General features: G+C 41.5%; 1 protein-coding gene across 3 annotated transcripts in view; it reads left to right on the plus strand.

Annotated features, from left to right (window-relative positions):
• The window catches only part of ADAM12 (ADAM metallopeptidase domain 12), a 345,625-nt gene that overhangs the window by 296,578 nt on the left and 22,313 nt on the right, over positions 1–26,734 (plus strand). For 2 of the 3 annotated variants that reach the window (XM_074959167.1, XM_074959165.1), the window contains 5 exons: positions 3,774–3,863; positions 5,375–5,570; positions 16,455–16,563; positions 16,660–16,858; positions 20,145–20,222. In XM_074959167.1, the coding sequence (XP_074815268.1) occupies positions 3,774–3,863; positions 5,375–5,570; positions 16,455–16,563; positions 16,660–16,858; positions 20,145–20,222 (672 nt within the window). The remainder of the gene's footprint in view (positions 1–3,773; positions 3,864–5,374; positions 5,571–16,454; positions 16,564–16,659; positions 16,859–20,144; positions 20,223–26,734) is intronic. The other variant, XM_074959168.1, reaches the window with a different exon arrangement.

The raw sequence follows: 26,734 nt of genomic DNA on the forward strand, positions 1-26,734 counted from the left end.
CTCCTTGCTACCAATCTTTTATGGAGAAGAGGGCAAGAGTGCTTGTAAATTAGTCAAAGTACTTTTTTGAGACTGATGGGTATTAAATAAAATTCTCCTTCCTCCTCCTCCTCCTCCATTTCTCAATCTCAAACCTTAATTAAACTCCCCAAAATAGCTGTTAGACTCTGCTTTTCATTGTGTCTGATTGCAGTGCAATAGGCAGGCCTAAGTGTCATATTAGTGTGGTTTTACAAACTACCTGTATCTCTTAAGATTAGTGCCGGAGAACTTTAACCATGTTCCTATTGGGATTTGCAACATGGGAATCCCTTTCAGTACTACTTAATGACCTGAAACCAACACAAATTAGTTAAAATTACTGATATTTCTCAAGATACCATATATTAGCTGGAGATTTATTTCCTTGGATTTGGAGCTACTTGTTTTTATAAACTAAATAATATCATAAAACATTGCTCCCAGGAAAACCTGCTTCCATTGTCATGCACAATACATTTCCCATTTTGGTTTGAATTTTTTCTTTGCTGCCATTTGATTCAGTTGCCTTACTAACAGAAGTAACCTACACTACTTACAAAAAGGTTACTGCTACTTCAAAGCTGATTCAATTTAATTTAGTGAACGTGTCAAAGGACTGCTCGAATCAGGAGAGATGATGCAGAAAACTAGGATTAAAATGATATCTGATCAGATATCCGTACTTCTTTTGGCCTCAATATTCATTGGTCATATTGAACTTCTCCCAGACTAACTGAATTGAACACAGCAGCAGATGAGGCATTTGTCTCCTCTGATAAATATGGAACTGCTGACAAAATAGACCCAGGGCAGTTAAAATAGCAAACGACTGCTGTAGCCTTTCCATACAGTCTATTGAATTTGTACAGCCCATAAGGATTTCCTGACAGCTCACTCATTCTTTGGGGTAACAGGATTGAAGAAGTAGGCTTATCTTCTTGTTTAACTCCTCTAGAGTGTCAATAGCTTGCAAATATCTTTCTAATCCAGTTATCTTTCTCATTTTTACTTGAGCGTTAGTGACACCTTTTTAGAGTCGAAGCCACTTAATGCCATTGAATAGTACCTTGATCTGCCTCTTCTTTCTCTGTTTTCTTAAATATGTTAGAAAACTGTGACTCAGGTACAATGGATTTAACTTGCAGTCTCCCACTATAGTCTGAGAGGTACCAGCAAATCTGTTATATTAGCTAATGTTTCACTAGTCAAGTCGTTTAGACCAGTGTCAGTACACCAGTGCTAATGCAATACTATATGGCACCAGTCACAGTGCACCTCTGGATATGAGACTGTAGCATGCTGCACATTATAGTTGTTTTTATCAACTTTCAAGATTAAATATCATTGCAAACATATTTATGTACAGCAAGTGGTTTGTCCAACGTGTTAGAATCACATACTACAATTTTCTTTGCTCTGCTCATAAAAGCTTTCCCTAGGAGTAGAGGTTTCAGAGTAACAGCCGTGTTAGTCTGTATTCGCAAAAAGAAAAGGAGTACTTGTGGCACCTTAGAGACTAACCAATTTATTTGAGCATAAGCTTTCGTGAGCTACAGCTCACTTCATCGGATGTAGCTGTAGCTCACGAAAGCTTATGCTCAAATAAATTGGTTAGTCTCTAAGGTGCCACAAGTACTCCTTTTCTTCCAGGAGTAGAGGTGTATTTAATGTCCAGGTTTAAGAAGTTTGTGCATTATGTGATGATCACACAATGACCTTGAGTTTATGGCTCTGCAGGACCTGTTAACCAGGACATTAGGACCAAGTTCTGAGACCCTTATTCATTGAGTCATTGAGAAGTATGCATCTCAGTATAAGGGTCAGCTAAGGGTAGCTGATTACAGCCCTTGCTACGTTACCACAATTAAGACAAGAGGTGAAATCCTGATTAAGACTGATGTCAATGCAAAACACCAGTTACGTTCAGCATTCCCGTTGTGGCCCACATTAAAGCTTTATGTACAAAGAGAGCTGAAGGATGTGCTGCAGGCGTATTCTGCAGCACCTGCTTCCTTCTTTTATTTTAAAAATTAAACAATTTTGAAACAGACCACAGAAAACGTGTAAAGTACTGTAACATCTTTTGGGCAGCAGAGAGGTTCATTGTAAACCCCACGTCCTGGAGACAATGGAAGAAATGATGAGAGATGTTGGTGCCTTGTGATAACAAGATGGTCTGTATTATCAGTAACTAACATCTCTTGTGGAATGCAGGAGTTGTAATTTGTTTGGCTGAAATGCTGTCATAGGCCAGGAAACCTACTCCAAGAAACCCAAGTCCTACGCTTTTCTGTTCCTGTGAACAAGAAATATTTTGAAGTAGCAGCCCAGGCTTGTGACTTCCCATCTCTCCTCCATCATAAAACTCTCTTGCCAGCATTTAAAAAACAACACCACAATTATGACAATTTACCAGCCCAGACACAAAACCTATTTGCCTGCCCTTTACCATGATGAGTAACAGGGGAGTGAGTGATTAGAATTTAGCAAGAGGGATTTTGATTTTTGGTTGGAATATCATTCATAGCCTCTATCCTACTTTTGAATATTCTGTAGCATGGATAGATGGCAGGCTGACTTAACACTGCTGAACAGCAGTTTCATCTGCTGCTATTTTAGATCTGAGACAGATGTGATTCAAGTGCTAGTGATTTAGCTTGCAACTCATGACTATATTCTCAGAAGCAAATCCACTAGTTTCTTAAAGTTTTTATTGTTTCAGTCTAAGACAATAAAGTTTGTAAAAACCCACATACATGGGAAGTGCTACAATCTAATGCACCAACATGAACTGAAAATGTATCAGTTAGTGATAGTGCCGTTTATATTTTCTACAAAGCCCTATTATCAGAATAGCTCTGATATAAGACTATTGCACTTGCATTCTCAGCAGTATTGAACAATATTATTATCTCATTCTTTATAACAGCCACCAATCCCCTTGCAGTACAGAATTCTGATTAGATACTTTCTTAAAAGGGAGGACTGTAATGCTCATGTTTAATGACACCATAGAGCCCATGTGTCAGATTCTCAGCTGGGGTAAATCAATACCGCCCCACTGAAGTCAGTAAAACTATGCTTATTTACACAGCTGAGGATTTGGCCTCTAGTTACTCTCTAAACTAGTGCAATATCTGTTCAGTATTCTACCTAGAAATAACTAACAATTAAGGTGGGTTAGGTTCATTTTTTTTCTTATTCTATCTACGAATAACTGACAATTCGGATTGGCTAGATTCATTTTTTTTTCTTATAATGTCTTGGAGACTGTCAGATATCTTTAGGGTTAGATTCGGTTATCAGTGATCCAGTGCAGCCTCATTGACAACAGTGTCACTGCCCACACGTAGCTGAGGACAGAATTTGGCAATGAGGATTTGGGCCTAATTCACCACTACATTCCTCCAGCTTCTTACTAGTGGAACTCCATTGATTTCAGTGGAGCTATAACCACTGGTGAATCTTACATGCATATATTGTACATGTTAATAATATATGGGGCCTGATGGTCAGTAAATAGGCATAGCTCTATGACCCTTGCTGGTTTACTACAGTTACTTATGGGGTCACAGATTTCAAGGCCAAAAGGTCAACTAATTTGAACACCTACATATACTTTCACAGTATTTCTTGCATCGAACCCATAACTTCTGTTTGAGCTATAGCAAGCTTTTTAGAAAAATGTTTACTCTTGATTTATAGCCAATTTTTATTTAAAGTTGTCCAATGTTAATTTACTCTCCATCTAGGAATGTACAAACCGTTGCTGTAATGCTACGACCTGCACTTTGAAAGCAGAAGCAGTGTGCGCACATGGACTTTGCTGTAAAGACTGCAAGGTGAATTTGTAGAAAGGTTTCTTATTTCTGTGGAGTGGCAGAATTCCATAATCCTCTTAATTGCAGATTAGTAAACAAGGAGGCAGAACAAACAAATTGGTATCATTAAGCATTAAGACACTTGTGGTGTTTCATGTAAGCAGTTAAAAAAAAAAATCAGCCAGAAGCAGCAGCTGAAGATACAGGGTCAAATCAATAGGCCCACCTTAATTGTGCCTGCAGTATTCGTGGCTGTTTCCACTCGTGCATGCAAAATCCCTGCATTTGTATGAACTTCTGCATGCAGATTTTTGCAGACACTTCTGGATGTTATGCCATGGCAGGCAATCAAGGTATGCTGGACATGCTTCATATGCTGTATCTGGAGGGGTTCTTAAGGAGGATGAATGTTAATGAATTCTATTAAAACAAACTTTTTTGTTGGCAAGTCACAAGTGACAGCAAATCTTAGCCTTGTGGCTACGGTTATGAGCACCCAGGCAGGGTTGCCACAGACAGTAATATTCCTAAGTCCTCAAAACAGCTTTTGAGTTTGAGCTAGTAAGGTATCTAGGCGGGGTTTCACTGAGGCTAGCAGGCACTGTTTTAAGCCTGCTTAGATGCTTTTCTAATGCATACAGTTTATCAGAGTCAGTACTGAAGCCATTCTGTTTGTTGTCTAGAATACCTTGTTGATGCAGTTAAAAATTTAGCTCGACTCCAGTACATAACCATTGTCATCTTGTTGATAAGTAAGTACTCAGAATGGCTAGGTCCCCAGTTACTGATTAATTGCTTTCAGCTCTGAAGAGAATGAAGTCATTCTGTTAAGCAATGCAAGGACAGGAGCAGCTATCTGGACTGGCTATACTCTGTGGAGGGTGGGGAGATTTGAAACATGTAAAGAGAAGCATCTTTTATGAGAAACAGGCCACCCAGAACAGTGTGCAGGAAAGGGGGAGAGGAGAACCTGTTCCTGAGTTAGTTGTATTAATTAAGGCCAATACGTGTAATGTTACATGGTTAGTTTGCTGACTCAATAGTTATGTCATTACAATCACCTTGAGCATGTAATGTAGACGCAATATCGACAGTGAACCACTGAAAATATTTTCAGCCTCACTTTTGATCCGCACGTACAGTTGCCGTTTGCCATAAAACACCACGTGCTTTTATGTCTGCAAGAGCAATTAAGGAGGCCCCTTGAAAAATTGATGCTAATTCTTTCTCTGTCCATTTAAAAACCAAACCAGTGTGAAGGTAACTAAAGGCCAAATTCTACTCTGAGGTGTACTACATGATCCATACACTTTCATCTAAGAGCAGAGTTGTGCCCTTGCTTTGAAAATGTGCCAAAAACCTTTACACAATATGTCAAATAAATTATATATAAAGTGCTCTATTGTCTTTATGCTGTGCTTAATGGTCAGTTGGTGCAGAGCTACTGAAATAAAACATTAATGTGTTGCATAAATTATACCACTGGATATCTTTTATTGATTGGAATTACAGCAGCTTTTTTCCTCCTTCAGTTGAAGCCAGCAGGGATTTCTTGCAGAGATTCAAGTAATTCCTGTGATCTTCCGGAGTTCTGCACTGGAGCCAATCCTCACTGCCCAGCTAATGTATATTTGCACGATGGACAACCATGCTACAGAGTAGATGGGTATTGTTATAATGGCATATGTCAGACTCATGAACAACAATGTGTCACACTCTGGGGACAAGGTAAGTTCAGAGTACAAAGAGCTGGGTATTCTAGGTATTATGTCAATTTTTAATAAAATAACGAATATCATATGACTTTGGAAGGATGTGCAAGAAGTGTTATGTAATGCAATATGTACCCATTGTGATCAGAAATACACTTGAAGAAGATGTGCCAGTTTTTTGTTCACAAACATATTAATAGATTTTAAGACCTCTGTATTAAGAAAGTTCAGATAAGTAAAGAAGTTTAGTTTTAGGGGTTTAGGGCCGATCCTCAGCTGATGTAAAGCAACATAGCTTCATTGAAGCCAATAGAGTTACTCCAATTTACACTCTCTGAGGATCTGGCCCACAGTATTTTTTGTTCTGATGGAACAGTTTTAAGATTTGTTTTCCCTTTTTGTTCAGAGTGGTGTCTAGTGGTTATAGCAGGAAACTGAAGACAATGTTCCTGGCTACTACTAACTGGCTATGTGACTTGAGGCAAATTACTGTACTCAGGCCCTGATTCTGCCATGACTTCACTGGGACTTAAACACATATTTAAAGTTAAACACGTGCTTGAATGCTTTGCTGAACTGGGGCCTTGTGTCATCCTGTAAGATGCTGAGCGCTCGCAACTCTCTTTGAAGTCATTAATGCAAATGGAAATGAGGCATTAAGACCTCAGGAGTTTACAGCCTGATTTGTGTGTTTGTTGTGTGTACATACACAGTCCCACACAAAAGTTGCATCTGAACTCTCCATCAAACCCATCAGTACATTAGCAGCCTTACTTGCAAACCATAGACATACTCGGTGATGAAATCCACTTTTAAATCCCATGGATACAGGAAGTTGTCTCATGTACAAAACAAAAACACTTTGTAAAACAGTTTTCTATACAATGGAACGTTACTCAGTTGAATTGTTAGTAATTCCTGTCACTGAGATAAATCCAGCTGAAGGTCAGGAAGCTGAATTCCCAGGGCTCCATTGACATCTTCATTTCCTGAGGAAGAGGTTCCTCTGGAAGCTCCGGTGCTCAATGTCTGTTTTCTCACTACCATCTTTAAAAAATTCTGTGTAATGTGGGCTGCACTGCATCACAAGCCTACAGCAGAGAGGAGCTACTAGGGCACATTTATTGGGAAAACGGTCCAAGATCTTGTTGAGCCCGGTTGGTCATGAAAGACCTTACCTGGAATTACCTCATTTGTCTCATGATTAGTTTCAATAACATGTGCATGCACACGCACACCCACACCCGTGCCAGGTCTGCACTAGAACAATGATTCTCTGAATTACAGCAACAGCCAGAAATGGTGCAGCTAAACAGGAGGGAGTAACAGTATAAGGTTTTTATGGCATGGTGATAAAACCCCTTGAGACTTTTAGCATTTGTGACGTTGCACTGTTGCCAACCCCAGATTGAGGGGTCTGATTCTGATCTCACTAACACCTTTGTAAATCAGAAATAACTCCACTGAAGTCACAGAGTTACACTGGTGTAAATCCTCTCCAGGTAAGATCAGATTCTGCCTCCTTTATCCCATGAGAATATGTCAAACAGCCTGAGTCTTTCTTCCTAAATGAAATTACAGATACCTGGTATGGTTGTGGCTTCAATGGCTGTGTTATTTTTAAGGCACAAGGCCTGTACCTACTCCTGAATACAGTCGTGTTTGTGAGAATCAGGGCGAGATCCTCAGTTGGTATAAAATGACAAAGCTTCATTGATTTCACAGGATCTACCCCAGTTTATACCAGCTGGCCCAAGGCTTTTAAATAATTGTTGAATAAAACTCCAACACTGAAGGAAAGAAAAAAAGTACAGCAGCTGGGAGTAAAACAAAATACAAAACCACTATGGTGAGTTTGAGGGCTGGATATGTGGACTAGCTTCCAACTAGACCCCACTTAACTACATTAGAGAGGCACATTTTGGGCAGAGAGCGGTGATTCATAATAAGCATCAGTGAAAACTGGAGTATGGTTAACCAGAATACTGTATATTCTAGGTACTTAGAGGGCCTTGGTTACTGTAGTAGTGAGTGCCTCATAATCTTTCTTTGAGGTAGGAAAGTGCCGTTATCCCCATTGTTCAGGTGGGGTACTGAGATACAGAGAGACTATAGGTAAAATGACTAGAGTGAACCAGGCTTTTCAAAAGCATCTAGATGATTTTGGAGCCTTAGTCCCAATTTTAAAAGTAACTTTGGCACTTGGCAGCTTAAGTCCCTTTGTCTTTCAATGACATTAGGCTCCTAAGAGTATGTTTACACTGCAAAAAAAGCAAAAACAAACAAACATGGCAGTGAGTCTCAGAGCTTGAGTTTACAGACTCAGGCTTGCAGGGCTTGTGCTATGGTGCTAAAAGTAGCAATAGACCCAGGCTCGAGACTTGCTGCTATGGGTTTATTTTTTGCAGTGTAGATATATACTCTGTGCTTAACTCATTTATGAAAATGGGATATAGGCCCTGAGCCACTTTTGAAAATTCTACCCTAAGTGACCTGCCCAAGGTGTCACAGAAAGTCTGAGGCAGAGCAATAAATAGAATCTAGTCTCCCAGATTAATATCTAACCACAGGACCATCTTTCCTCTACGCTATTCGGTGAAAAATGGGAGCAGGGTAGAGCAGAATTACAGTAGATAGAGAAGGAGACTCAAGCAAGGATAGGAGGACTTGTGGCACCTTAGAGACTAACAAATTTATTTGAGCATAAGCTTTCGTGAGCTACAGCTCACTTCATCGGATGCATTCAGTGGAAAATACAGTGGGGAGATTTATATACATAGAGAACATGAAACAATGGGTGTTACCATACACACTGTAAGGAGAGTGATCAGGAAAGGTGAGCTATTACCAGCAGGAGAGTGGGCGGGGGTGGGGGGGGACCTTCGTAGTGATAATCAAGGTGGGCCATTTCCAGCAGTTGAGAAGAACACTATTCCTCAGACTGCTGGAAATGGCCCACCTTGATTATCACTACAAAAGGTGCTCCCCTCCCCCGGTCTCCTGCTGGTAATAGCTCACCTTACCTGATCACTCTCCTTACAGTGTGTATGGTAACACCCATTGTTTCATGTTCTCTGTGTATATAAATCTCCCCACTGTATTTTCCACTGAATGCATCCGATGAAGTGAGCTGTAGCTCACGAAAGCTTATGCTCAAATAAATTTGTTGGTCTCTAAGGTGCCACAAGTACTCCTTTTCTTTTTGCGGACACAGACTAACATGGCTGCTACTCTGAATCAAGCAAGGATGTTAATCAGTGAAGAATTATAGCAGAGCTGGAAATATTTACCATTTACCATTATAAATAGCAGTAATGTAATGCTGGCACAAAACAGTCTCTCTTAGAGACTAACATTTTTATACTAACCTTAAAACAACAGATGTGTAGCTTGACTCTTTTATAGAAAAAACAGATTTTACACTTGATTGTACAGCAAAACTCCCAGCTGGTGCCAATAGATCTCAGATGTGTGAGTTGAGAGCAATTTTTCCTGCTTTAATTCAATGCCATGTAAGAAAGTGAAGTTTCAATGGCCTCGTCTACACAAAAAATTTAGGTTGACCCAGCTACCTCACTCAGAGGTGTGAAAAATCCACACCACACAGCGGCGTAATTAAACCGACCTAACCCCAGTGTAAACAGAACTAGGTTGATGGAAGAATTCTTCTGTCGACTAGCTATCCTTCTCAGAGGGGTGAATCTTAATGGGAGAACCTCTCCCATCAGCATAGGTAGTGTCTACACTGAAGTGCTACAGCAGCATAGCTGCAGTGCTGCGGCTGTGCGGCTGTAATGTTTCAAGTGTAGACAGGCCCAGTGTTTTCTATTGTTCTTTTTATACTGCAGTAATGTGGGAATCATAAAAATACTTCCTGTAAAGCAAAAAGAGAGCCTGAACATTCTACGATGCTTTTCTTAGCCACATCTTTATAATATTAACAGCACCTTACAATGTATAAATTTCACATTTGAACCAAAATTGTTATAATTATTAAAAAAAACCTACTGTAGGTTCACTCTCTCACTTGCACACATCACCTGCTCTTCTTTTTCTTCCCAATAAGCAAGTTGGAATAGCAGGAAGTCATGTGGGATAAAGCACAGTAAGGTTTCCTATACAAATATATTCAAGTCCTTGGTCTGGGTGTCCTTTGTACATGTTTACTTACAAAGGCCCAGTACCCCCACCTCCATGATAAATGTTGATCCTACCTTTGTAGATCTAGTTAAAGAAAAGCCATGAGAGAGATTTGAGTTTGCTTAAATTAGGGAGAGCAATGAGAATCTGTTTCAGGAACAGAAGAACTGCACTGTATCATGTTTCTTCAATGCTTCAAGCAGATAAGTCCAGTTCGCATGGAGAAGTACTTTTCATGACCCTGCCACCCAATAAAACCAGCAGTATTTTAGGGTTGAGCATACCAGGATATCATCTTTCTTAAAATAATTTGGCATGTTTTTCCAGAGTCCATTTAATCTTTGTAAATTAAGTAACCCAAGACCAAATCCTATATCCACGCAGTGGAGCCCTCAAGAGCTGCCTAGGTGTCACAGAACCTTGCACTTATCTTCAGGACATTATTTAGTGCTTACATGACTGACCATTCCCTGACAGGGAAACTGTGTGGCTCATCTTGAGTAAGGCTTTGTCTACACTGGCAAGTGAACGACAAAACTTTTGTCATTCAGAGGTGTTAAATCGCCCCCCACCCCAAAAAGGGAAAGCACCGCTGTGAACAGCCCTTTGTCGGCAGGAGCACTATCGCCACTCATTGGGGGTGGAATTTTTTTTGTTGGCGGGAGAGCTCTCTCCTGCCGACAAACAGCGGCAACACTGCATGCCTTGTAGCTGCATAGTGTAGACATAGTCTAAGACAGCACCTGAATGACAATTTAGCATTAGAGCTACCAAACAAAGAAAGTAAGGGCTTGTTTGGAAGATACGGCATGGGAAGGAGTTTTGCAATACTCATTGAGACCCCCCAAACCACTTCCTTCACTCAGTCTTTTGCCCACAGGAGCACAGATCATAGACTAACATGTAACTTCTAGCCTTCTCTTCATTCAGTCAGTTGCAGCCAAAGACTGCAGTGATGTTAAATAATCTGAGTGTAGGAAAGAGAAGCGCAAGCAGCCTCCTACCCCATACCTAGACACACTTGGGAAAAGTGCATAACCTCCTGGAAGCTCAAAGGCCTCCACAGCTAGAGTTTGGTCCTAGATCAAGGCCACTTACAAAACATACATTGTGTGTTTCACCAAGCCTTTGGCTGGACAGAAAACACTGCTGCTGGTGGAATAAAAGCATACTCAGGGAACTGGCTTTAAAAATAACAGTAAACTTGTTAAAGAGCATCCACATTGTGCTCAGCCCCCCGTACGCAGAATATTTTTTTTTCCTATTTCACTCTTGCATGTGTAAGTGACCAGGTGGGTGAGGTAGTATCTTCAGAAGAGCTCTGTCTCAAAAGCTTGTCTCTCTCACCAACATAAGTTGGTCCAATAAAAGATATTACCTCACCCACCATGTCTCTAATATCCTCGGACCCACACAGCTACAGCAACACTGCATACTTTTGCATGTGTGTCATTTTTAATACTAAAAGGGTAAACTGCTTCTACTTGAAACATTTTTAATTCTAAAAAGTCATATTGCCATTGATTTGACCTATTGACAGTAATATGACTGAAGGATACATCAATCGTAAATGCCTTTGTATAATGTCTGCTGCTCCATTGGCATTTTCTGGAAAAGCTGGATATGCAGATAAAACTATTGGAAAGAGACAAATTATTGATTTCCTGGGAGTGGGGGAAATGTTAACCTTTAGACTGCTGGCATTTTTTACACTGACAGGCAAATGAATCTTTAGGAAGGGGGTGTGTGTGTGTGTGTGTGTGTGTGTGTGTGTGTGTGTGTGTGTGTGTGTGTGTGTGTGTGTGTGTTTTGTTCCTGTGTGAGTAATGTGGGGCAGATTGTGCAGCCGAGTGACACATGGCATTCTTGTTGCATGGAGTCTGTCTGCTGGTGCTATAGCCAGCCGTTGCAAGTAACAGGGATTATCATCTGAGCGAGTACCCCGTTAGTATGAGAGAAGAGAGGGCTCTGCTAGATGACCATTCATTCCCTATGAGGAGTCTGTGACTCTACAACATGCTGGTGCTTCAGGACATGCTGCGGTGCTCATCTTCTTCCCAGCCTTTTCCAGGCATGGTGTAAATGAGGGCTTTGGGGAGCCAATTGCAGGCACTGGCTTTTTAATAATTAGCAGGCAGCTGATTTTGTTATGTGGCTGTTTGAACAGCCATGGTCATTTCTTTAGGAAGAGTTCTTCTGCTTGTATGTGTGTGTTTGCTGTGGGTACCTATGCTCAAGGCAGAAGCTCTTAAGAAAACAAAAAACCTACAGCAGTAAATCAAGATAAATTAGGACATTATAATACAGGTTGCCCCCATCCAAACTGGCTGTTTAAACTATGGTTAAATCATTTTACCTGGAACTCTGGTCTAACCAAGCTTTAAATTGATTTATATCTATCTGCATGACCAGTAAATACAAATGAACTTTATATACCCAAATTCACAAGTACTTGAACATGATAAAACATGATTACCACAAATTTAGGCCCAGTTCCTCCAGTCCAACTAGAGCTACAAAGTTAGTATCAAGCACAGACTGGGACTCGTTGGGACCCAGCATGTTCCCCAGTGCAAAGCAGAGCAGCTTAAAAATTGGGCTGTCTTACACAGACTGCCAGCAGCCCACCAGAGCCCACCCAGATAGACAGTTAAAGGCCAGTGATGCAGGCACTATACCAGCTCTGCACCACCAGACTGTTCCCCCTATACAAAGAGACTTCTCCATTGGCCAGAGAAAGCAGGTTGAGGTCTGCTTTGCACCACCGAAACAGCACAAAGCAAACTTAACAGGATGGAGAATCACGGCTTTAGCCTGCAAAATTTAGGATTCCTGCGTGTCTTTCTTGTATTTATTTATACACGCTTACATGATTGATACTCATTAGTGTAGTGTCTGAGCTTCAGGTCCCCCACTCACCCTATGAGGTTATTTTCCCCATTTGAGAGACCAGGCACAAAGACACAGAGAGATTAAACATCTTGCCCAAGGTCCCACAGGAAGATTGTGTCAACATTGAGAATTGAACCTACATTTCTTGAGTCCCAGTCTAGTCTCTTAACAAGACCATCCCTCCTTTCCTGTCTGCTTTTCATTCCAGCACCTGGTATTTCTGTGTTTGTACCCTCCTCTGCTATCAGAACTCTCTCGCCTTCCCAGAGTCGAACCCTCCTTCTTCGCCTGGACTGTACTCTTTAAGCTATTTTTTAATTAAAGCCGGTCATGGAAGCATCTGAAACCACACAACATTTCTCTGTTTCTGTATTATAACTAAAGAAATGAATTTATCAGTTTGCCCATCTGAAAAAAAAATCTATCCAGGCTGACCACTTTAATGGCATGTTTGCACGTGATGTGATTTCAGATGTCTGATTTAATTCCTTGAAAAAAGATTTGGATGGGAAGGGCTGATAGGACCTTAATTATAGGGTTGCAATGCTATAATTATCAATAGCAAAGTGAAATAAACTCCGCTCATCCAGATCAAGTAGCTTAATATCCACTGGAAATATTTTCACAAATCATTTTGTTTCTTCCTCTTGAAGTAGCAAAATAGAGAAAGACAGCTCTTTCTGCTTCAGTTTATGTGCTGAAATTGTGATAAATGGGCTTCTTCAAGAAACACAACATTATGATTTTCTTCCATAAGTGTCCTTTGAAATCTTTCTTTTAACCCAGTAACTCCATCTGTTCACTTTCCTCACAAATTTATATGTTTGCAACTACAATAAATCCAAAGCTGGTAAAAAGACCAATCTGGAGAAGGCTTCAGCCATCTGAATCCCAAGCCAATGAATGTTGTGCTTTCAATTAGGAGATAGAAATTTAGAGCTAGGATTTGGTTTCCAGACCACAGTTGACCAGTGGGAGTCAGGTGCTTTTACACGCAGAGTATTCAGAGCCTGGTAGGAAGGGACTTTCTGTTCTCTAAAGGTCTATTCTCTTAATAAGTAACATCAGTTGGAGTTGAATGTTCCTGTTGCCCTAGAAGAGACAGATGTGTTCCCTGTCCAGCAAGGCCTCTTTTGTCATCTTTAACATGCTGGCTGCTTCCACATTAAAAAATATTGGTGGGTGTCCCACTCTAAAGGTTCAGTCAGAAAATAAAAATATACCCCAATCTGCTCTTCTTCTTCATCCAGATCCTTATCCAAGGAATGGCCATTGCCTTATTGAACCCTGATTGCCGGTCTTGAGGCAATGCAGGTGCATGTATGCAAGCAATGCTTTTACTCAGCTGAACCCACATACCATTCTGGTGCAAACATATCTGTGCTTTGGACTGCCAGAGTGAAGCATTCTCTTGATACACTCTCAGGGGAAGTGTTCATTACTGTAGTAATATAACATACTATGTAAGAGGTTTCCCAGCTGAGAAGAAGAGACCAGAATCAGGTGCACAAGAACTATTCAGTGCTGCATTCCTTTGGTCAGTTATGAAAGCTGGGGCTAAATAATTAGGTCTGTGCAGATGTAAGAGGAAACGGAATTAGGTATACTTGATTTTTTAACTTATTTCCTCTTCTTCCCCATCCCACTTTCCCTCTCAAAAACCAGTCATAGCCTGTGCACGTTTTAATGTTAGTCTGATACTGAATAGCCATTGGCCCTGAACTGGAAAGTCAAGAAGGAAATCTCATAGAAAGTGAAAGTCGCATTTTGGCTTTATTTGTCTAGATGCTTCAGTCAATTCACAATTATTGCCTGTGGTTTTCTGAAAAAAAGTGCAAGGATTCCGTGTGAGACCTTTTTAATAGTCTCAGATTTGAGAAGTATCCTGAACTCAGCAAGCTTGTTAGTAATCATTCAAAGATTTCAGTCTCTTGTCCTTCTCTCCAGGAGAGCAGCAGCTCATATTTTGTTCCCCCTATGCCCTATTTTCTGGGTTTTCCAGTTTGAATATGTAAAAAGTTAGAGGAAGGTGGGGAAGCCATCTAAAACCTCTCTTTAAGATTGCAAATTTTGTCCATTGTAGCATTACCTTGCTGTTCAGTTAAGGATATTCTATTAGTCAAGCTTCTGACTGTGAAATGTAGATAATTAATTGAGGCTTTAATCTTTGCATTATTAGTGAAAAGATTCATACTAACTGTAACTCTTTTCAGCATATTTAATTTTATTCTCCAAGAGTATGAAACTCTTTTTTAACCTCCCTCTTTTAAAAGTTTTCCCCCCAAACTGCAGAATTTTTACTATATACACACGTTTGGAAACAGCTCAAAACATTTGCAAGTGTAATGCTCACTAGGATATTCTGTTTCTGTTGTTAAGGAGCAGGGACATAATGTGCTAAAATTGTAATATTCTCAGCCTGCAGGTTTTCAAATCATTTTGTTTTGTTCTTTCATTTTTCTGATCTGGACCAAAGTCCAATGCTTGTTGGCTGTATTCTACACGAGGGCTTTTTTTGTTAACAGCCACTGGCATAGCTACATCAATGCTATCAATGGTGTGAGTGCTGGTACAAGCAGAGGTCCAGGCATCTGCTTGAACTTTAACCACTGTGTCATCTAACTCTTCTCAGAGCAAGTCATGGTGCTTGGAATGCCAGTGATGACTTGCACACACTGTTCCCTCTAAACTGTGCACATGTGCGCGCGCACACAGATCCTAAACCCCGCGCACATGGCGAAACACTGCGTGCACAAAAATTTGCACAGAAGCACAAAAATTTGCACAGAAGAAATTTTTTGCGCACAGGGCCTGTCAAAAATTAGAGGGAACATTGCTTGCACATGGTGTATAAGTACTTCCATGGGGAGAAAATATCAGTGACTAAACCTGTTTAACCTAGCAGATAAAGGTGTAACAAGAACCAAATGGCTGGAAGTTAAAGCTGTGCATTCAAATTAGGTATAAAGTGTGAATGTCTAACAGTGAGAGCAATCACCATTGCAACAACCTACCCAGGGCAGTGGTGGATTCTCCATCTCTTGAAGTCTACACATCAAATCTTGGGTGCTTTTCTAGAAGATAATGCTTTAGTCAAATACAAGTTATTGGGCTCAGTACAGAAGCAACTAGATTAAATTCTATGGTCTGTGTTATACAGGAGTTCAGACTAGATGATCTAAAGCTCCAGTCTGGCTTTAAAATCAATGTATCTATGACCTGTCTATACAAGCATTCCCACCTTTGCTATAGCCAAAGAAGCTGCACTGGTGTTGAGAAATATTTACATTAAAAAGGCTAGTGTAAATAAGGTGCAGGTGTCATGTAGCTTAATGGTCTCCTAGCTCAGTCACTTCATTAGAGAATTACCCTTCCCTCAAACCAGTCCTTCCTCTTGTTTGGAATTTTGAAGAACTGCATGTGATTTATGAGCTCTTTACATATCCCTTTCTCCCCATTTCGCTCAGTGACCTAGCACGTCTCTTTAGCTATTCTTTAGCTCTTAAGTTCTCACTTAGCTACTCTGAAGGGAAGGAAGCCAACTGGCAAACTATTCAGTATCTTTCTTAGCCAAACTAGTTACAATTGTTGTGTCCTAGGAGGATACATGAGGGACACCATCTAGGCATCTTAAAGGAGAATTAAGCCTGCCATGCTTATCAGTTAGCCTAGCCAAGAGAGACCACCAACTGCGGACAACCCACACATTCAGGTTGCTCAATTAGCAGGCTGAGAAAGCACAAGTGTTTTGCTGTGCTTTGTCTGTAGGCAGGCTACATCTTACCTTCACCTAAAACACCCATGGAGCTCAAAGACAATTATTAAAAACACTGCATCAGATGAAAGTCTTGATTTGTTTTTGTTTCAGGTGCTAAACCCGCCCCTGGGATCTGCTTTGAGAGAGTCAATTCTGCAGGCGATCCTTATGGCAACTGTGGCAAAGACTCCAAAAGTTCCTTTGCTAAATGTGAACCCAGGTAGGGTCTCTCTTTGCACCCAGAACAACTGACATTGCAACACAAGCCTCAGGTTTTGGATATCTTTAAAATTATTTAAATCATTTTTCCCTTCAGAGATGCTAAATGTGGAAAAATTCAGTGTCAAGGGGGAGCAAATCGACCTGTAATTGGTACCAATGCTGTTTCCATAGAAACAAATATCCCGCTGCAGGAAGGAGGCAAGATTCTGTGTCGTGGTACCCATGTGTACTTGGGAGATGATATGCCTGATCCTGGTCTCGTTTTGGCAGGCACAAAATGTGAAGATGAAAAAGTAAGATTCAAAAATACTCTCCAAGCAGCCAATTCTCAATGTATAAAAGTGGAACTTTACCATCCTTGTGTTTCAAATCTCTGTGTACTAAGACAAGAGTCACTTTTTTATTTTATTATTATATCTCACTGTCTTCCACACCCTCATACTGTGCCAGATTTTTACCTACTCCTTCACTTTGCTTCTGTTTTTGAACCCACAGTTTTGCAAGTAGAATGTAAATCACTTAGATGTGATTTATGAGCACAGACAAGTACTTTTTGTACACATAGCAGAGATTTTACCTCCTGCAAAATAATTCCAGAAGCCAAAATAAAGGCCAATTATTGAAAATCTGGCTAAGTATATTTATTGATGGGAGCTACACCTGGACATTAGGATTGTAATTAATCAGGTCTGCATGTTGTCTTGATTCAAGATTTGTTGTTTACACTGTTGAACAGAATTCATTTGTTAGGTCAAAAGATTTACATACACAGGGTACCCAGTACTTCCTGAATGTCCTTTAGACCCATTCAGAGCAACCAGTTTGTGTTTAATGAAACATAAGATTCAAAATATAAATGTTCCTGAATTTTCATACCAATATCCAAAACTTTCAGAGTCCATGAGGTTTCTTGGTATTTTTTCAAAATTCTGATTAGCCTCACACCAGCTTCGTAATGTGTTCATGAGATTTTGCTAATCATTGCTCACACTTCCATTTTTCACTTTCAGAAAAAGCTGTTTATTGAAATTGAGGCAATTGCTAAGAAGAAAGGCAGCTTCTGGCTGCAAAGAATGGCCTTTCACTTCAAAGGGAAACATAAACCAATTGTTGTGCTGCCACCAAAGCAGATTTTTGCACGCGCACGTGCACACACACACACACACACACATTTTGCAGGCATTGCTAATTGTTTTGCACATTTGTAGTACAGTTTCCATCTTGGCACCACATCCATAGTTTTGGCTGCAGAGGAAAAGAGCAGAGGGGGTAATGGGAGACAGAAGAGCCCTGTGGACATTGGAGTGCTATGAATTTATTGGGGGAGGGAAGAATGGTGTCCCGGAACTACTGAGGAGCAGGGGGCAGTCATGCTATTGGAGGATTGTGGGCAGAAAGGAAAAAGGGGAAGAGCCTAGAAAAGTTTAGGTAAGTTAAAACAAAACCATTCATATATCCAAATGCTTGAGTTTTGCTGAGTTATCATAATTTGTTAGGCATATTGGCAACCAATTTAAAACATGTCCTAATCATGACTACAAAAACTATATTATAAGAAAACGCACTACCCTCCAAAAATGTTTTCAAGTAATTCTGTTATAAAATGGTCTATAAAATGGCTTTTCAAAGAGAAAACTAGTGAGGAATCCAGTGGTATAAAATCCCCCCATTCAAGTTCTGTAGTGAGTATCTAATCTTTCTAATCTGTCTAATTGTATACATATACACAAACTATCGAATATACAGCCTAATACTTATGAAATTGAATGTTTTACTTTGAAGGCATTACCACATTGTATTACGGATTCAGAATATGAATTTAAATATTCTTGATATTTTTTTGTGCTGAAGATATACAGTTTGAAATGCAGCCATTTTAATGGGCTCAGAATTCTCTGTGATAGTGTACTCTGAATATCTGAATTGTGAATACTGCTGTAATCAGAGCATATTCACTACATGCATGCACGTGGATGCCAATTCTCTCTAATTTGTTTCCCGTTTTTCTTTCCCCCAGGGGATAACTTCCCTGATTAGACATCCCTTTTGTCTACTGCCATCACTTTTACCCAGCCTGCTGCTAATTATTGTGACTGCCTTGTAATCCTACTAAACTTTGAACTACAGAGTTAAAGGAGAGCAGAATTTATACACTGGGTTTTTTATTGTTGAGCTAGTATAGTAACAGTCATTCCAATCGTACTATTTTTTTCAGCTTGAATTGGATAACTTTTCATTACCATCAGTTACATCAGTCATTTCAATTTGTATTGGTTGGTGTTTTTATTAGATGGTGCTAATCTTGCTTTATCCTAACCTTCAACTGTGTGGGAAGAGTGAAGTTAACTCTCCGTAATGATTGCAAAACAAAGAACTTTGCATGTGATTATATATGACACTCTATATTTGTTAATTTCAATTTAACAGAAGGGTAAAAGCTCTTCCCCTAGGCTAATGCTAATTTGTAATTTCCTGTGAGATGATTATTTTACCTAATCTTCAACTCTATTTATAGTTGATTTAAAAAATAATTTCTCTTGAAAAAATTCAGTTAGAAAGGTTTAGATTTATCACATGAGATTAAATTAGCCGCCCCCCCCCCCCCCGCATTGATCAGTATTCTTTTGAAAATATTCAAGAATTTCCAGACATCCCAGGCCATCTCCTCCACTGGTGTAAATCAACATAGCTCCACGTACTGGTGTAAATTGAGCTATGTCAGTTTATACCAGCAGAGGATCCGATCTTTTAATTCAGGAAGTTGTCTGTTGGCTTGTGAGAATTCTAATACAGCCAGTTCAAGTACATGAAAGAATCCGGTTTGGCATATTCATAATTCTGGAAGAATAAGAACACAATTACGTAAATAATAAAGTGTTTTAGTAATTGTTAATTTTCAAAAACTAAGAGACAAATCCTCACTTAGTATAAACTGGTGTAGCTCCATTGAAGTCAGTGGAACTATGCAGATTAACACTAGCTCAGGATATAGCCTTCGATATCATATATATCTGAAATTCAATCTTGCAATACCCTGCATGCTAGTCAAGAGTGATACCAACCTTTACCCTGACCTGGGATTGAAGTGGATTTTAACCCCAAGGATTTACAAGGATGATAATATAAAGGACATACTTTTTAAATGTATTTAGACATTGCTGAGCTCAGTGTCACAATGCCTAACTGATTTAGGAACCTAAGTCTTGTTTTCAAAAGTGATTTAGGCATGTAGAAGCCCAAAGCCCATTGACTGCCATGCATGGCGCATAAGTGCCTAAATTCCTTTTGAAAATGAAACTTAGGCTCCTGAACCAGTTACACATTTCAACACTGAGTGCAACACCTAAATATCTTTAAAAATCTGGGCCATAGGTTCTGATTCTGATCTCCCTTGCATTGCTGTAAATCAGGGATAACGCCACTGGTGTGAAATCAGTTGCTGCATAGGCAAATCAGTACAATTGCTACTGGAAAGGTGATAGATGAACAAATGTAGCTGTAAGGATATAATAGTTCACTGTGTGTACCCTAGGTATGTTTTTTTCAGCAACATTAAAGCTGTTCTTTCTCATTTTGCAGATCTGTCTTAATCGCCGGTGCCAAAATATTAGTATATTTGGTGTTCATGAATGTGTAACAAAATGCCATGGACGTGGAGTAAGTATTACAGAAACAATTTTTTGCAGTCAGTCAATACCCAGCTGAGCAATAAATCATTCATTTGTCACAGCTCTGGAATCTATGATTCTTTGTAATATATCAGCCAAAGTCTTTTCAACATTTCACTCTAAAGATATTAATTTTCAGTGCCCTTTATACACTGCGAGAAATTAAATGTGATTTTTATTTAACAAAAAAAATTGATCCAGTAGTAATTAATCTTTTTTTAAATTAACATTCTGTGATGAAAAGGAATTTTGTCATCTTCAAAGTGATTTTAAACCTACCCTTCCTTCATGAAGAATTTCCTATTAACATTTCAAACAAGTTGTTTCTCTGTGGTCCCAGCAGTGAGTTATAGTATGCATCTGAATTGAGATTTTTCAAAAAGCACTTCAAAAAGGATTAAAATTAAAAAAAAAAAAGCAAAACCATGCTGACTGCAGTGTATGAATTACAGGGGAATTACAGACCAGTCACCTTAACTTCAGTACCCAGAAAGATAATGGAGCAAATAATTAAGGAAATCAATTTGTGAACAATCTAGAAGATAATAAGGCTATAAGTAATAGTCAGCCTGGATTTGTCAAGAACAAATCATGTCAAACCAACCTAATAGCTTTTTCTGACAGAGTAAAAAGCCTTGTGGATGGGGGGAAGCGGTAGACGTGGTATATCTTGACTTCAGTAAGGCTTTTGATACCGTCTCGCATGACCTTCTCATAAACAACTAGGGAAATAAAACCTAGATGGAGCTAGGTGGGTGCATAACTGGTTGGAAACCTGTTCCCACACAGTAGCTGTCAGTGGTTCGTAGGCAAGCTGGAAGGGCAAATTAAGTGGGGTCCCACAGGGATCAATTCTGGGTCTGGTTCTGTTCAATATCTTCATCAATGATTTAGTGAATGGCAGAGAGAGGACACTTACAAAGTTTGCAAGTGCTTTAGAGGATAGGATTAAAATTCAAAATGATCTGGACAAACTGGAGAAATTGTCTGAAGAAAATAGGATGAAATTCAATAAGAACAAATGCAAAGGGCTCCACTTAGGAAGAAACAATCAGCTGCGCACATACAAAATGGGAAATGACTGCTTAGGAAGGAGAACTGCAGAAAGGGATCTGGGGGTCCTAGAGGATGACAAGCTAAATATGAGTCAACAGTGTAACACTGTTGCAAAAACAGCAAACATCCTACTGGAATGTATTAACAGGAGTGTTATTAAGCAAGACATGAGAAGTAATTCTTCTGTCCTACTCCATGCTGATTAGGCCTCAACCAGAGTATCCAGTTCTGGGCGCCACATTTCAGGAAAGATGTGAACTAATTGGAGAAAGTACAGAGAAGAGCAACTAAGGTCTAGAAAATATGACCTGTGAGGGAAGATTGAAAAAATTGAGAGGGGACGTAACAGTTTTCAAGTACATAAAAGGTTGTTACAAGGAGGAAAAATTGTTCTCCTTAAACTCTGAGGATAGGACAAGGAGAAATGCGCTTAAATTGCAGCAAAGGAGGTTGAGGTTGGACATTAAGAAAAATGGTGGCTAAGCACTGGAATAAATCGCCTAGGGAGGTTGTGGAATCTCCATCACTGGACACTTTTAAGAGCAGATTACACAAACACCTGTCAGGGACAGTCTAGATAATGTTTAGTCGTGTCGTGAGTGCAGACAACTGGACTAGATGACCTTCTGAGATCCCTTCCAGTCATACGATTCTATGAAAGTTACATGAGAGAGGTTATCATAACTTGTTTAAATCTAAATCTGTTTCAGTTCACAAAACGTTTTAGCGATAAAGAGCACATAAATGTTTTTAAGCACAATTTATATTTTTCATGAAAGTGTTAATTATTTCAAACTACATCTTTTTAATCTTGATTTTCTGCATGATTGGTTCATTTGTTTCTGTGAAAGCCTGTGCCAACAGAAATCATGCTTCAAGAACTATAGGAACTAAAAATCCCTTTTTATAATTAATAGATAATAGCTTGTGTTTTGAGAAGGTTTGCAGAGTCAATGATAATATAAGTTCTTCAAGTGCTTGCTCATGTCGATTCTATTCTAGGTGTGTGAGTGCCCACGTGCACAGTTGTCAGAGATTTTTGCCTTAGCGGTATCTGTAGGGTCAGCAGTGGCGCCCTCTGGAGTGCTGTGCTCATGTGTCGGTATATTAGGCACTGCAGGCCCTATGCCTCTCAGTTCCTTCTTACCGGCCATGATGGTTGGTCGGAGTGCCTTCCCCTTGCCTTGCAAGTGGATAGCGGTTCTCTCTAACTCTCATTGTTGTTAGCTTTGTATATTGTTTCTTTACAGTAGGTAAGCGTTAAGTAGTGTTACTTAGTAAGTTAGAGTCCCAGCGGGGATTTAGCCCCAGGGCAGGGTATGCCCCGGTCCCCAGGCTTTAAACCTTGTTCTGCCTGCAATAGGCCTATTCCTGTTAGTGACCCCCATACCAGCTGTCGCACATGAAGTACAAATGTCACATTTGCAAGAACTTTCGTCCTCGAACTCAAAAGCAGCACAACATTTGTCTAAGGGCCTTCCTCATGGAGGCTGCACTTCGCCCAGCATCAGCACCTTCCCACTCTGACTCTACGCCCAGCACCTTCACCCTGGTGCACAGTGCACCACCAACACTGGGCTCTGCCTGGCCCTGCTCCCCTTCGCCGGTGCCCAAGAAGCATCTGAAGAAATGAGACTCCCCAGCACTGAGCAAGAAGGGTCAAGGGAACCCTTGTTGGGCAAAGGACCCAGTTCAGGCCACCTGCCCACTCCGTAGCCACAAGGGGGTACCTCTCCGGCTGGATGCCCCAGTCCCCCTTAGGGATCCACCACCAATTCCCGGGAGTGGTAGGGCACCCAGGCACTTGGCAGGGCCATCGACGTCTGAGGCCCTCCCGGTGGCCAGGGATCAGAGAGCTCTCCCAGCGCCACCAGTGCAGCGCATGGTGTTGGATCCAGCTAAGGTTTCCCGAAGGGGTAAGCCAACCATGAGACCTCCTCAGAGGGAAGCCAAACGCTGTTGGTCCCCAGAGCAGATGCAGCATTCCCCATGCCTGTGGCTGGGATCCCTGACTCCACAACCTAGGTCTCCTGTCTTACAGTCCAGGTTGCCAGCACCGCGCTTGCGATCACCATTGATGTGCCTATGGTGAGACGTGGTCTCCGTACATCTGACACAGATCATCCTCCTGCCAGCCTACCCCTCGGCGTAGATCTCCATCGGTGCATCGTTCCCCTCGGAAATGGGATCAGTCATTGGCATGGCACTGATTTCCCTGCCGCCAGTACTGGTCTTTGGTGTGGCACCGGTCCTTCAGTTCGAGGCATCAGTCTCCCACGGCTACGGTCAACTGCTAGACACAAGCTTCTATGGCCCCACCCTGGTCCCCGGAAAGGGACTCGTCCAGATCAGAACAGGACTTCAGCCCCTCGCCATGACAGCAGCAGCCCTTGTGGCTGCCCGAGACCACCTCGGCTTCCACAGTGCCAACCTGGCAGCAGGGCCAGTGGCAGGCGCAGTGGTCATATTGGAACACGTCGGGCATGCCAATTATGCCAATGCCCTTCTCGCATCACTCCTCCCTTGCTGCCTCAGAGAAGCAACCCACAGCACCGATGGCACCGGGCCCGGTGCTCAGAGCAGAATCCGATACTGCAGTAGAGGAGCGGGCACCCACTCCAAAAGAACCTTCCCCGACGGGGTACAACGTCCCAGGCCCTCCCCGCAGTGGTCTAATCCTCATCCTTGTCACCAGACAAGGCAGTAGCAGGCCCTCAAGCGCCACACCTCCTGATGACTTTAAGGAGCACCAAGCCTTGCTCAGAAGAGTGGCTTCGAACTTGGGCCTGGAGGTGGAAGAAATGGCAGAGCAGCCTGATACTTGATTCACCGTGCTTTTGAAAGTTTATTTGACAGCCAGCCTTCAGTTTAGGGTATCAAATCACCAGGCTTTATTGGGGAGATACAATTTTAATCTGTGGGACTCCCTCAAAAAACGTAAAGACTCGCTACCCCAGGGCTTGGCCCAAGAATTCATCGCCAATTTGGAGGAGGGTACCACAGTGGCAAGGATCTCCCTCCAGATGGCCTGGGACGCAGCCGATTTGGCAGCCAGGGTCGGTGCCTCGGCCATGGTAATGAGGTGCAGTTCCTGGCTTCAATCCGCAGGTCTGTCCCAGGAGATGCAGTCCTCCACCCAGGACCTCCCATTCGATGGGAGCGGTCTCTTCTCCGAGCAGACAGATGCGAGGCTGCATGGACTTAAGGACACTTGAGCCAAATGCCCTTCTGCACCAAACTCCCTCCCAGAGCCCGCACCCCTCACCCTCTCCTGCACCCCAACACTCTGCCCCAGCCTGGACCCCTTCCTGCACCCAAACTCCCTCCCAGAAAGAAACTAATATAACAGCTGTTCTAAGGTAAGTAGTAGGCTATTTTGAATGAACTTAACTATATTTTACATGTTTTCAGATTGAAATGTAACCACAGAAGGGCTTTATGTTAATTAAAAGGCAAGTTTAATTTAGCGTTAATAGCCTCGATGCCATAATTGTGATAATTTTGTTTTAAATTAGGAAAAAGACTTGTATTCAGGGGCCCCACAAAATCTAATAGTCCCGGGCCCAAGGAGAGTTAATCTGGCCCTGACCAGGGTATCCGGTGCAAGCAGGCTTCACTGTGATTGATCTTGGACTACCTTCTGCACCTCAAGCTCCAGGGCCTGTCTCTTTCCTCAATTAAGGTCCACTTGGCACTATTTCGGCCTTCCAGCCTCCATTCCAGGGCAGGTCAGTCTTCGCTAACAACATGACGGTCAGGTTTTTGAAAGGTCTGGAGCAACTCTATCCCCATGTTCATGACCCTGTCCCTCCTTGGGACCTGAATCTCGTGTTGACGCGGCTCATGGGTCCCCCTTTTGAACCTCTGGCTTCCTGCTCCCTTCTTCTATTCTCCTGGAAGGTCTAATTCCATTTTACAAGGACAAGGTCCAGCTACAACTGCACCCGGCTTTCCTGTCCAAGGTTGTTTCACAGTTTCATACAACCCAGGACATATACTTACCTGTCTTCTTTCTAAAGCTTCCTAAGTCAGATGAGGAGCGTAAATTACACTCTCTGGATGGCAGGAGAGTATAGCCTTTTACATCAAAAGGATCAAGCCATTCCATAAGTCGATGCACTTGTTTGTCACGGTGGCGGACAGGATGAAAGATCTTCCAGTGTCTTCCCAGAAGAATTCATCATGGATCCCCTCCCGCATCTGTTTTACTATGATCTGGCGAAAGTGCCTCCACTGGCGATTGTAACCACCCAGACAACAAGGGTGCAAGCCTCGCTGGTGGCCTTCCTGTCCCAAGTGCCAATTCAAGATATCTGCAGGGCTGCTACCTGGTCATCCATTCACACTTTCACGTCTCATTATGCACTTACCCAGCAGGCCTGAGATGATGCTGTCTTCAGTAGAGCAGTGTTACAAGCCGTACCTCCATGGATACTGCTTGTGAGTGACCGAGAATGGAATCTACATGGGCATGCACTCGAAGAACAAAAAACGGTTACTTAGCTTTCGTAACTGTTGTTCTTCGAGATGGGTTGCTCATGTCCATTCCATTACTTGCCCTCTTACTCCTCTGTCAGAGTTGCTGGCAAAAAGGAACTGAAAGGGTGTAGGGCCGGTGGCGCCTAATATACCGACACATGAGCGCAGCACTCCAGAGGGCGCCACTGCCGACTGTATGGATATCGCTAAGGCAAAAATTTCTGATGACCGTGCACGTGGGCACACACACACACACCTAGAATCTAATGGACATGAGCAACACATCTCAAAGAGCAAGTTACAAAAGGTAAGTAACTGTTTTTTGTCAATGTGTGGAAATAAGCATCGACTTACAGATTGGCATTTGTACGTCAGTGCTATGGAGAACACATGGTGACTTCTAAGAAGCAAAACAAGAATTTGCAGAGTTGTAGATGGTAATCCTTGTAGAGCTGTAATTTATAAATTACTGTAGCCTACATAATATTTTAACTGTCCTCCTGTATGTTGAAAACAAATCAGTTGTAATGTTTTATATGACTCTGGAACATTTCCTTTAAAAGTACTGTGAGAGGAAGCGAAGGCTGAGTAAACGATTATTTTTATTGAACTATGCAGATTCCCCAAAATACGGCCTTACTGAAAGCATGCAAATTGGCTTCCTCAGAAAAAGCATCTTGAGAGGTTATTTGACCTAACTAGATTGTCTTAAGCAGGATTCTACTGATCAATCTGTTGTCAAGTTTTCCCATGGCAAAGGTTCCTGCAGAGCAGTGATGATCAATGTTAGTAGGACTAAGGACCCCCTTGGCACCTTGCCATAAGTGCAAGAGTGTGAGAGTGATACAAGTGTAACTCTGCCTTGCTTAGCCCTATGCAGCACAATGTTTATCTTGTTCAATCGTACCATAATGGCAAGGGTGCATCATTAGCCGCTGCTTAAAATCCCGGCAGCACCTCATTTGG

The sequence above is a fragment of the Natator depressus genome, chromosome 7 (genome assembly GCF_965152275.1).
Source record: "Natator depressus isolate rNatDep1 chromosome 7, rNatDep2.hap1, whole genome shotgun sequence".
Taxonomy (NCBI): domain Eukaryota; kingdom Metazoa; phylum Chordata; order Testudines; family Cheloniidae; genus Natator; species Natator depressus.